Raw genomic sequence first — 13,276 nt, 5'->3', positions numbered from 1 at the left:
ATAAAATACTGACTGTTGGGAGACCAACCGGGAATGTTTCTCTTCTCCCTCGTGCTGTGATTTGATCCTGCTCTCAATAAAAAAAGGAGTACATGAGAGCAGATCTACTGAACATAATGGACCCTAAGGCCATTTACATTGGGAAATTGTTACAATTGGTTTGTGCAGCGGCATCGTAGCCTAGTGACGGCTCTCCTGAGCGTATATGGCCCTGTTCATGAGGTATATGTTAACCACCTAACCGTTCACCCCGAGCTGTAGGAAAAGTACCTAATAGTTTAGCCGATCACAGCTTGTGGCAGTGGGGCTGGAGAGGGAGGGAGAGCGCAATCTAGCCTAAACTAGAGCAGGTTGAAGTGGGAGCTGCATACACTGTACTTGCAGCTCTCAGTTCAGCCTGTGTGGAGGAGGAGAGGGATCTGTATATGGTTTCAGATGACCCCCAGAGGAAGAGAGAACATCAGGGGTGGTTGGGTAGGGGGGCATGTGGATCTGAGACTTAGGGCATCGTGCAAAATTCAGGCTGTTTGCCTCACTGCTCACCACCCAGGCATAGTGACTGATGGGCAGTGGAACCTGTCTCTAGATGTCTATCCTCCCACCTGTGGCAACTATATTTCATTGAGACATAAACTTAAAATCTACCGGAAGGGTTTCTCCAATTTTAAAGTGACTGTGAGGAGGTTAAACGCATATGGTCTATGGGTGATGGATGCCACTGCTGGGCATCTGTTTAACGTATTCGTCACAATCAGACTAATAATATCAGTTTAACGTATTGGTCATGAAAAGGACATGACTTATACAGCGGCATACGTCACTCATAGTCTTCTATATTTAAAAATGGACGCGTTTAGTGTGTACGCCATGAGCTTTACTTACGTATACGCTAAACATAGGGCATACCTGTGACGTGAAGGAGGCCTAAACCTGTAGTTATGGCTATAATTGAATAATTACACCACACAAAAATTGTGCAAAAACATTATTTTATTTTTAAAAACATAAAATAATTCTGTATTTATCAGGGAGGAAACATTGAATTTGAATCCCATTTAGTATATTCATTTCTTACAAACTATACATAAAACCTGACTAAGGTAACTGGAATACCTGATTTTCATGTATTACAATATTCTGCAGTAAACCTAGCACTAGGGTGGTTTTTATCATGTAAACCATGTGAAAATAAAAGTGGCATACAACATAACATGATAACCCATCTGATTTGTGCAATATGGTTGAATATAGGCATACAAATGTCTAATTGGGTTTTCAAGTTTTATGTAAATGTAAGTTATTCACTGTATAATAAAACTAAAACCTACTACAAATTTTTTTGTTTCAATTCCTTGCCATTTAAGATCTTTGCTTGTTTTCAGGGAATGGAAGCAATGATTGATTATATCTGTAGGCTGAAAAGCTGTCCTGACAATGTGCTGCCCACACAGTGACAGTTATAAAACAGAGCTCTGATACACTTATGCTCTGTTCACACTATCGTTTTCGGATTTCTGTTCGTCTGATTTGCTAGTATATTAGAAAGTTGCATAACTTAATTTATATAAAAACTGAAATATATGAAAACCTCTCTAAAATGCACACCTATTCATAAGCTAGGTCATTTTTTATTTCCTTAGAGTTGTGGTAGTGAAATTGAAAGTTATACTGCAGTCTGTATATACTAAAGAGGACCTGTCATGGGTGCACAACTTCGCTTTTTGCCTCTGTGACTTGGGAGCTCCTTCGCCTACTGCCAATGCAGCTCGGGTGCGAGGACACATTATCAAGACCTTTTTACAGCATTCTACAAATTCCAACTCAAGTACAGTGATGCTAAACACTGGCTCCTTTACAAGGGATCTGTAGCTTGAATACTTCCCATGAAAAGGTCTAAAGCAGCGGTCAGCAACCTTTGGCACTCCAGCTCTTGTGCAACTATGATTCCCAGCATGCTCTGACAGCCTTTGTCATTGCATACTGGGAGTTGTAGTTTCACAAGAGCTGGAGTGCCGAAGGTTGCTGACCCTTGGGGAGGGAGAGCTATGCCACATGCCTTATGTGCATGTTTCCCCATGACAGACCCCCTTTTGAATGTGCTTAATTCACAGTCCTAGAATCCGTTCTTGTGGCTTTTGACTACCATTTGTAATCAAATTTTACCTAATGCGATGATCTGTATAACAGATCAGTTCATGTTGTTTTGCTACCTAGAAAGTACATTCAAATATCCACAGTAAAAGATAAGATTATTAAACCAGCAGCCATTTGTATTTAAAGGGAAACCCTAGTACAGGAATATGGTATCAACTGATTTGTTACACAACTGGTATTTACCAAGTGCCAAGACTCTGATCACTGTAATGAGGTTAGGGTACACTAGGGCACGTCTTTAGATGTTGGCTTAACCTTTACATCTTTGGAGGTGGTAAAATGTTACATGATATACATGTTATGATTAGATGTCATGAAATGTCACTTTTAATACTGTAACCTACAGACTCACTTATGCTGGAGATTGATATCCCACTCACACAGGCCCTAAACCTTCCTGGTTGGGCAAGGCACATTTAGAAAAGAAAAACGGCAAGGATTGACAACTGCTTCTACAAGCAGAACATACAGATTTTTTTTTTTTCCTATTTATCGAAAACATTTTTGCTCAGCTTGAACTATGCGTTCTAGAAACGGAACATGTTCTCCTGTCTCCAGCAAATAAAGATGAACTGACAAACTTGCTTGAAGTCCACTTTTCTACACATCACGGTTGATTCTGAAACAGTTTCAGGATATGATTTTCAATTACCTGTTGAACTTAATAAAGAAAAAATATATACACTTAATGAAACTATGTAAAAACAGATTGTATACCTGTGCTTGCTATACCCATGACAAGCCACACCATACAGAAAACATTTCTCCTGCTGAACGGTGCCACCATCTATTTTCTAAAGTAGGGAAAACCCCCTTAATAAATTGTATCTATTCTTTTATTAAACTATTCTTTGCTTTAGTAATTTGTCATTAGAATAAGAGAAAATCTCAATGTGTCACTGAATATTTGCAAAGTTTTGCCTATGCGCATTTATAGTAAGATTGGCTCAGTAAAACTACAGGGTTGCATCCATAATACAGACCCTAAAATGTGCCATATAAGTCTACTCTAATAAAATAAAATGTACACTCTATATCAGGGATCGGCAACCTGTCGATCTATGTCGCTTTCCGAGTAGATTCCGGGCCAAGCGTCGCATAACTTTATCTCAGTCTTCAGGACGCGGATGAAGTTGAAGACTCAGGAGGAGCTCGGAAGTCATCGGCTCTGTGCCACACCCTTTACCCCCGTAGTCCGTAAATACCTTTATGCCTCATGCATGCGACAGTGTGCACTGGCCAGGTCCCGTCCGTGAAAATATAGGACATGTCGGGTCCGTTTTCATGGACTCGATCCACCCGCTAAAGTGAATGGGTCCGTGAAAACTATCGGGTGCCACACGGATTCTGTGAAAAATGGCCCGAGTGCCACTCGGTGGTGTGCAACTGCACTTAGTCCTGCGACCTACTAGTCAGCAGGCCTCCAGCATAGGAAGGCATATGATGTCAACGCATCTGCCTACATCATTCTGCACACAGCTCAGGCTACAGGAGGTCTGTAGACTGCACCGCGGGGTGCAAAGTGGGACTGGGTTGAGTGAGTACTTTTACTTTTTATTTCTTTGTACATCGTGTTGGGAACACTAATGTTGCTTTGGACACTTAATGTTGGGGGCACTATGGCAGCACTGCTTGACAATGTAGTACTATTCTTGGGGGACACTTATCACTTCCTGTTGGGGACATGCTTCTAGGAGATATGTGGACACTGGTGCAATTATGTTGTGGACATTATTACTGCTGACTACAATTATTTTTGGATTGCATGGTGTATCACCATTATTTTCGGGGAACTATCAGCTTGGCACCATTATTGCTGGGGGCACTGTGCGTGACAATTACTATCAGGGGCACTATCTGTATTCAATTATTTTCTGGAGAGCTATTTATGGCAGTAATTTGGGGGTACTGTCTATTCACAATTATTTTGGGGGGGCACTATTTTTGGGACATTATCTGTTTGGCAGTATTACTTTTGGGTTGGCTATTGTCATTCCGTTATTATCCCTTCAGTACTGGATTTGTGAACACTACACAAAGATGTCTGGGAAGCAAATTCTGCAGAGATGCGTTATTACTAGAAGTACCATCATGGTGTTCTGGGCTGAATGGCGAAGATGATGAAAGAGAACGTCATCAGATAAGATGTCACCTGTGAATCATTGCATGTAATAGTTGTGTGTTTTGACTGAGTCTGATTCTCCTGTATGTTCTGCAGCGCTAAATGAAATAAAAAAAGTAATGTCCATCTAGAGGCCATGGTGTCTTGAGGACAGCCCACTGTATATATGTGGTGTAGGTTTAAGCTTGCTGCCCGAGCGAATAGGCAGCTAAACGTCGGGTGCACAGCAGTCAGACTGCCAGGAACCCTGGAGAGAAGACAGAAGCGGTTTTCAGCGCTTTTGTCTTCCCTGTAGTCATGTACACAGCACTCAATGAGCGCTGTGTATAGAATACAGGCAATGGCAGATATTGATCCTAGTAATAATGTGACTGATCACACGATCGTCGGGATGCCAGTAGGAGGCTGCTACTGGGTCTAACTAGACCAAGCACAGCCCTAACAGTGACAATAGTCACTAAACCAGGGCTGATTTCCCATGTAACTAGAAGCTAGTTATATCAAAAGTATAGTGTAAATAAATAAGAGAAAATAATAGTCCCTCAAGTCTTTTCTAATTTTCGAAAGACAAGACATAAAAATAAAAAAAATTACACAAAATACCACCCAAAAACTGTTCCTCCTCACCAATCATTGTAACGGTAGCCCTGACCCAATTAACCTAAAATAGACATGTAATAAATCAAAATTTATGGTAGACAATGACGATAACACATAAAAAGTTTATTTGAGGGCAACACTATATTATTACCAGAAAGAAATATCTAAAATGTAAAAAGGCATATTTCTTTACTATTTTTTCCAACCTTAAAGCGTACCTCCAATGGTATTGCCTAAAAATCTTATTTTGCACAGCTGAATAGAGCCTTTCACTATAAATCCAATGATACCTATATCATGTAGATAGCTACTTCCTAGCCTGAGATCCATCCGTTATACATGTCAGAGAGTGAATGTAAAATCTTCTCTTACTGCATATTGAAATGGGCGGGCACTTCCTGATTGTGACATCAACTGAGGGAATTGAAGCCAGAGCTTGTGCCCTTATATCCCAGTATGCTTTGCTTTTAACTCATGCACGAGCAAATCAGCTCAGCCGATCGGGTCACAGAATCTCCTGCTGCAATCTCTCCCCAGCATATAGTATCTATACAGACATCTTCTGCAAGGCAAGAGTGAAGACAGACAAGTGCTGCAATCACTAGATCCCTGCATCATGCTAATATATAGAATGATGCTATATATTAGGGAGGTGGGTGAGTGTGTACACGCACACTTTCCCACTGCAGCCATTTTTTGGATTTTCACTTTAGTTTTTTCATCCCCATATTCCATAAGTCATAACTTTTTTATTTTTCCATTAATATTGCCGTATAGGGGCTTTTTTTTGCGGGACAACTTGTCTATTTTCACGGCACCATTTACTGTACCATATAATGTAGTGGGAAACTAGAATAGAAATATCTGTGTGGTAAAAGAAAAAAAAAAAAAGCAATTCCTCAATCTTTTGGGTGGTTTTGTTTTTACGGCGTTCACTGCGCGGTAAAAACGGTGCATTATCGTCATTCTGCAAGTTAAGACTATTACAGCAATTTTTTTTGACGTTCACAGTGTGGATTAAATAATGATATATTGTAATAGTTCAGAATTTTACGGACGCATCGATACCAGTTATGTTCATTTTTTATCTTTTTTTTTTACTTTGTGCTTAAGGGGAAAATGAGAAATCAGTGTTTTTTTTTTGAACTTTTAATTGTTTTTTATTTATTAAAATTAGTTTAAATGTTTTAACTTGTCCCCTTAGTCGACGAACCAGCGATTGTTCACTAGCACGATATACTGCAATACTAATGTATTGCAGTATATCGTGATACTGACAGTCTGCTATGAGGCCCTGCCTCCGGCAGTACAAAGATGGCGGACTTGGGGGCCTTCATCAGGCTAGAACACCCAGCCGACACGCTTGTTCTATGGAGAGGGCTCAGCCTGTGAGCCCACTCCATCCCACGCCATATATATATATATGAGAGAGAGAGAGAGAGAGAGGTGTGTGGTTGCTAGGGTGTTAAGTTTTTTATGTGTTACTAATGTTTTGTTTTTTTTGTTTGTCTTTACTGGTTCAGTTGTTGGGCTACTTCAGGTAAGAAGAGTACTTTGATGAAAGCGATTTTTTTAATAAACTAGTTATCGAGGGTTGTGTGGGGGGCTTTTATTTCAATAAAATATTTTTTCTGTGTCTGTCTTTTTTAAAACTTTATTATTACTGCCTTCGTAATGGCCGCTGTCTGATTGACAGTGTCCATTACTAAGGGGGCTTAGAGTTAGCCGGTGGAAAGGCTAACACAAACTGCTCCATTATTACCCCGGTACCCACCGCCACCAGGGGTATCGGGAAGAGCCTGTATCTGTATTGATGGACGTGCACTGGGGCGGCGGCCGCAGGCTGGTATTACTAGGCTGGGAAAGCCCAAAAACTGTGGGCCTTCCCACTCTGGTAATGCTAGCCTGCTGCTGCTATGTTGTATCTGGCTGGTTATGAAAAATGGAAGAGACCTCACGTTTAAAAAAAAATAAATATGAAAATAGACAAATTACTGAAAAAAAACCAACGTGGGGTCCTCCCCACTTTTCATAACCAGTCAGGTACAACATAGCAGCAGCCTAGCATTACCAGGATGAGAAGGACCACGGTGTTTGGACCTTCCCAGCCTAATAATAACAGCCTGTGGCCGTCCCCAGTGCAAGACCGTCACTTCAGACGGTCTGGTACTGGATCGTACTCCACTCTTCCCAGTACCCCTGGTGGCGGTGGGTACCAGGGGCATAATGGCGGGTTAGTGTTAGCATTTTCCCTTGCTAACACTAAGCCCCGCCTTAATAATGGATGCTGTAAATCAGACCGTGGCCATTGCTAAGGCAGTGGTAATAAGGTTAAAAAAAACCAAAACACAGACACGAAGAAAAAATATTTTATTGAGAAATAAAACACGCCCACTCAACACTCATTAACCATTTTATTAAAAAAAGCAGTCATCGAAGGAGTCTTTGAATCCGAAGTAGTCCAACAACCGAACCTGTAAAAAAGCACAACAAAAAAATTTGGAATAAAAAAAGGCTGGAATAGCGTAGTAGACTACGCTAATCCATCCTGAGGGATCCCATAAAAAAAAACGTATACCACACGGTATACGTTTTATTAACACGAGAGGCTATGGGTGACAGGTATACGTTAAACGGATACCTCTGGGAGCTCCCGACATCATTGTCCATATAAGGACAGTGATGTCAGTGGCTTCCTCAGAGTCGAAATCCCCAGGCAGTGCGCTAATAGAGACTCTGGCCCTGGGAAAGCTCCCGGCGTCACTGTCCATATATGGACAGTGATGTTAAGAGCAGAGCAGGAGTCCCAGGCATAGCCCGGGACTCCCGCTCTGGGGTTGCCCCTGACATCATTGTCTATATATGGACAGTGATGTTAAAGGCTTCCACATTGCCGGAGTCCCGAAACAGAGCCGCTTCAAGCGCTCTGCCTGGGACTCCTACTGACATCACTGTCCATATATGGACAGTGATGTCAGGAGCATAGCAGGAGTCCCAGGCAAAGCGCTAATAGCGCTCTGCCCAGGACACCAGCTCTGGGGTTGCCCCTGACATCACAGTCTATATATGGACAGTGATGTTACAGGCTTCCACAAAGCCAGTGTACCGAAGCAGAGCCTCCATTAGCGCTCTGCCCGGGACATCACTATCCATATATGAACAGTGATGCCAGGAGCAGTGCTGTGAATGGAGCATAGAGTGAGGAGGCTTCGGAGCACGCACGTCAACGTGGTGCCTCCCCCTCAGCCTCTGTTCTGCATAAAATCCGTAGCCAGTGTCTGATGTTGCTGGCTATGGAATCCAACTAACAACGAGCGGTGACTGCAGAAGTAGAAGAGATGGAGGAGCAGAAAGACAGGGAAGAAGACTACAGAATAGCAGGCTAACGCTTGCTGTAAGGTAAATATAATATATTAAAAAGTTTTTTATTATGTTAAAAGGAACACATATAAAAAAGTTTATCTTTACAGGTACACTTTAAAGGGTACCTGTCACGTGAGCAGAGTTTTGCATGCAATCCTACACGTACGCAAATCCGGGGGCTCTATGGTTTTGCTTGGTACTGATGCCGAAAAGGCTTTCAACAGGGTCTGTTGGGAGTACATGAGGAGAGCTCTATTGAAATGTAACTTCCCATCCACATTCATAGATGCTATATTCTCATTGTTTAGAGGACCTTCTGCTAGGATTCAGGTAAATGGCTCCTTGTTTACCCCCTTTTCCATCTTGAATGGAACTAGGCAGGGATGTCCCTTGTCCCCTTCCCTTTTTGTTATTATGATGGAACCACTACTTTTAAAATTTCGCCAGACCAATGGCATCCAGGGTCTCCGGGTTGGGAGACGCGTTCACAAGACAGCGGCCTTTGCAGATGATTTGTTGCTACTGGTTGCGAACCCACTAACTGCACTTCCGCTGATCTTGGATGTCTTCGCGCAGTTCGGAGACATCTCTAATTTTAAAATTAATTATGGGAAATCTGAGGCCCTGGATATCTCTTTGCCGCAGGATCAAGTTAGTACACTTGACGTCCATTTCTTCGTTTAAATGGCAATCTTCGGCTATCCAATATTTAGGCATTAAAATTCCAGCGGACCCCAAACATATCTTTTTCCTGAACTTTGCCCCTCTTGTCCCGAAAATACAAAAATTCTTGTCTAAAATTAATATACCCTTCCTTTCTTGGATTGGTAGGAAAAATGTATTGGCCACTTATGTGCTCCCTCAGATCCTGTACCCATTGCAGAATATTCACATAGACCTCCCGGCTAGCTACTTCAATAGATTCCGGAGGCTATTTATTAATTTTTTATGGAGGGGAAGGTGCCCCATATTGGCTCATAGGTTACTCATTTTAAAAAAGAAGCAGGGGGGCTTATCCTTACCAGATATAGGGTTGTATTATACAGCAATTCAACTGCTTCGTTGGTCACAACTTGCTAATGTAGCTATCTGGACCTGGAGAGACTGGTCCTCTCGGAGGAATACCTACACTTACTTTGGGTTAAATCACCGCTGCCGCCGAAAACAATTCTAGTTAGTGATATGACGAGAGGTATGCTTAAAGTCTGTCAGAGGTCTATGGTATTTAACATGGCTGGAGGTTACCTCTCTCTTATAGCTCCATTGGGGGCCCTCCCCTATTTTACGGATAGGGATACCTCTCTTGTGTCGATATTATGGCCTCTACTGGGCTCTCTTCGGGTTAGGGAGGCTACTACCGGTAGGGTTGCCCCGGACCTGCATACGCTGTTAGGTCACTCAAGGGAAACGGGTGGGACTACCTGTGCTACTAATGTGACATTTCTTCATCAGGGGGGCTTTGAATCGGCGTGCTGCAAGTTCTTAGCTGCGGCTCCTTCTCCATACCCAGATCCTACCCGGATGGAGAATTACACTCTTATGCCACAATCCCCCGCCAGAGCTCTGTCCAAAATTTATAACAACCTTCTTTTAGGTCTTGAGGGGTGTAGTTTGCAAAATGGGGTCACTTTTGGGGGGTTTCCACTGTTTTGGCACCACAAGACCTCTTCAAAACGGACATGGTGCCTAAAAATATATTCTAAAAAAAAAGGAGGCCCTAAAATCCACTAGGTGCTCCTTTGCTTCTGAGGCCTGTGTTTCAGTCCAATAGCATACTAGGGCCACATGTGGGATATTTCTAAAAACTACAGAATCTGGGAAACAAATATTGAGTTGCATTTCTCGGGTAAAACCTTCTGTGGTACAGAAAAAAAATGTATTACAAATGAATTTTGGCAAAAAAATAAATAATGAAATTTGTACATTTCGCCTCTAATTTGCTTTAATTCCTGTGAAACGCCTAAAGGGTTAAAACACTTTCTGAATGCTGTTTTGAATACTTTGAGGGATGCAGTTTTCAAAATGGGGGGGGGGGGGATCTATGGGTAATTTCTAATATATAAGGCCCTCAAAGCCATTTCAGAACTGAACTGGTCCCTGAAAAAATAGCCTTTTGATATTTTCTTGAAAATATGAGAAATTGCTGCTAAAGTTCGAAAGTCACTCATACCAAATGACAGATCTGCTTCCCATCAGTAGAAGCCCAGACCAGACCAGGCCACAGATCAAAAGTAGATATTTCTTAGTTTAACGTTTGACATGGTCATCCAGAATGACAACCTTCATAGATCAACCATGAATGACTAAGTCGTCCACAAAAATGCCACCTAAAATCCCTATTGTATGGCCAGCTTTAGACAGAGATTTAGACTTTATAAAAAATAAATAATAATAATAATAATAATTAACAAACATAATGGTTATGCACACGGCCATATTATCGTGCTCATAGACTGCTATGGCCAATACTAAACCTCCATTTTTACGCAAGAGCTAGTTTTTATGCAAATTGCGACTTTTGTATGCCAGAAAACTGGCATAGATAGTTTAATAGATTCCCCCAAGAGAAATGGCATGGACTATAAAAATGATTCAGTTTTACCAACTGTTTTAATCTTTGTAAAGAAAATTGTCAATCGTAAGAGGTACCTAAGGACACAAGAGGAATACAATCAACTAAACAAGAAAAAGTGTGCTGCCAGATAAAGAAGATCTGGATGATGTGTACAATGAAGGAAATAAGTATTTGATCCCTTGCTGATTTTGTAAGTTTGCCCACTGTCAAAGTCATGAACAGTCTAGAATATTTAGGCTAGGTTAATTTTACCAGTGAGAGATAATTATATTTTTTTAAAAAAAAACAGAAAATCACATTGTCAAAATTATATATATTTATTTGCATTGTGCACAGAGAAATAAGTATTTGATCCCCTACCAACCATTAAGAGTTCAGCCTCCTCCAGACCAGTTACATGCTCCAAATCAACTTGGTGCCTGCATTAAAGACAGCTGTCTTAAATGGTCACCTGTATAAAAGACTCCTGTCCACAGACTCAATTAATCAGTCTGACTCGAACCTCTACAACATGGGCAAGACCAAAGAGCTTTCTAAGGATGTCAGGGACAAGATCATAGACCTGCACAAGGCTGGAATGGGCTACAAAACCATAAGTAAGACGCTGGGTGAGAAGGAGACAACTGTTGGTGCAATAGTAAGAAAATGGAAGACATACAAAATGACTGTCAATCGACATCGATCTGGGGCTCCATGCAAAATCTCACCTCGTGGGGTATCCTTGATCCTGAGGAAGGTGAGAGCTCAGCCGAAAACTACACGGGGGGAACTTGTTAATGATCTCAAGGCAGCTGGGACCACAGTCACCAAGAAAACCATTGGTAACACATTACGCCGTAATGGATTAAAATCCTGCAGTGCCCGCAAGGTCCCCCTGCTCAAGAAGGCACATGTGCAGGCCCGTCTGAAGTTTTCAAATGAACATCTGGATGATTCTGAGAGTGATTGGGAGAAGGTGCTGTGGTCAGATGAGACTAAAATTGAGCTCTTTGGCATTAACTCAACTCGCCGTATTTGGAGGAAGAGAATTGCTGCCTATGACCCAATGAACACCGTCCCCACTGTCAAGCATGGAGGTGGAAACATTATGTTTTGGGGGTGTTTCTCTGCTAAGGGCACAGGACTACTTCACCGCATCAACGGGAGAATGGATGGAGCCATGTACCGTCAAATCCTGAGTGACAACCTCCTTCCCGCCACCAGGACATTAAAAATGGCTCGTGGCTGGGTCTTCCAGCACGACAATGACCCGAAACATACAGCCAAGGCAACAAAGGAGTGGCTCAAAAAGAAGCACATTAAGGTCAAGGAGTGGCCTAGCCAGTCTCCAGACCTTAATCCCATCGAAAACTTATGGAGGGAGCTGAAGATCCGAGTTGCCAAGCGACAGCCTCGAAATCTTAATGATTTACAGATGATCTGCAAAGAGGAGTGGGCCAAAATTCCATCTAACATGTGTGCAAACCTCATCATCAACTACAAAAAACATCTGACTGCTGTGCTTGCCAACAAGGGTTTTGCCACCAAGTATTAAGTCTTGTTTGCCAAAGGGATCAAATACTTATTTCTCTGTGCACAATGCAAATAAATATATATAATTTTGACTATGTGATTTTCTGTTTTTTTTTAAATATAATCTATCTCTCACTGGTAAAATTAACCTAGCCTAAAAATTCTAGACTGTTCATGTCTTTGACAGTGGGCAAACTTACAAAATCAGCAAGGGATCAAATACTTATTTCCTTCACTGTATAACTCCCTAATATAAAGTCTGAGCTGGGCGACAAGAGAAGTCTGCATGCTTTAAAACTCCAAAAGGAAATACAAAAATGTTCCACCCTAGTAGTTGGACCTATACCCAAGGTTGCTGTGTTCCCCAATGACACAAGCTTTTTTTATCAATTTACAGAGACGGTTACAAAAAAAAAAGGACAGCCTTGTTCCTAACTCCCATGTAGGTAAGCGTCAATACTATTTTTGGCAACATACGTTTGTGACCCCATTGGAGTGAACTGTAATAACTGTTTAATATACCTTTTTTATGTCCCAGTGCGACAGCAAGATCCATTGGGGTGTATCCAGAATCTGCTTCCATTGTTAAATCAGCTCCTCGCTCTGTGCATATACAAGGGACAATTAATACAAGCCAATTTAAATAATGGTTCATTTATCAATAGGTACATATTTACATAAAGCCAATGACATTTTGTAAGGCCAATGATATTTTAGTTTGTATGAAGAGCCTATTTTGGCTTCCTGCCATTTCATTTAAGCGGTCTTGAATTTTGATACTGAAATGGACATTCATTGCATTTATCCTTATATCAGCTTATTGCAGACATTATGTGTAGACCAAACACATCTCTTTTCGTAGTTTTAAGAGGAGTGGTCACTTTAAGGAGTGTTTAATTATTGAACTAAATGGCCTATTTTATGCTATATTTTAATAGTAAATGTAAAGG

General features: G+C 41.5%; 1 protein-coding gene across 5 annotated transcripts in view; it reads right to left on the bottom strand.

Annotated features, from left to right (window-relative positions):
• Positions 1-972: 972 nt before the first annotated feature.
• RFXANK (regulatory factor X associated ankyrin containing protein) overlaps positions 973-13,276 on the bottom strand; it is a 29,768-nt gene continuing 17,464 nt past the window's right edge. For 4 of the 5 annotated variants that reach the window (XM_075825479.1, XM_075825483.1, XM_075825481.1 and 1 more), the window contains 2 exons: positions 12,849-12,929; positions 973-2,814 (listed from right to left, as the gene is read on the bottom strand). In XM_075825479.1, the coding sequence (XP_075681594.1) occupies positions 2,762-2,814; positions 12,849-12,929 (134 nt within the window). In that variant the 3' untranslated portion in view covers positions 973-2,761. Of the gene's footprint in view, positions 2,815-7,264; positions 7,351-12,848; positions 12,930-13,276 lie in introns of those variants that run through there. The other variant, XM_075825480.1, reaches the window with a different exon arrangement.

Source organism: Rhinoderma darwinii, chromosome 1 (genome assembly GCF_050947455.1).
Source record: "Rhinoderma darwinii isolate aRhiDar2 chromosome 1, aRhiDar2.hap1, whole genome shotgun sequence".
NCBI classification, from domain to species: Eukaryota; Metazoa; Chordata; class Amphibia; order Anura; family Rhinodermatidae; genus Rhinoderma; species Rhinoderma darwinii.
This window is presented reverse-complemented; position numbering and strand designations above follow the sequence as displayed.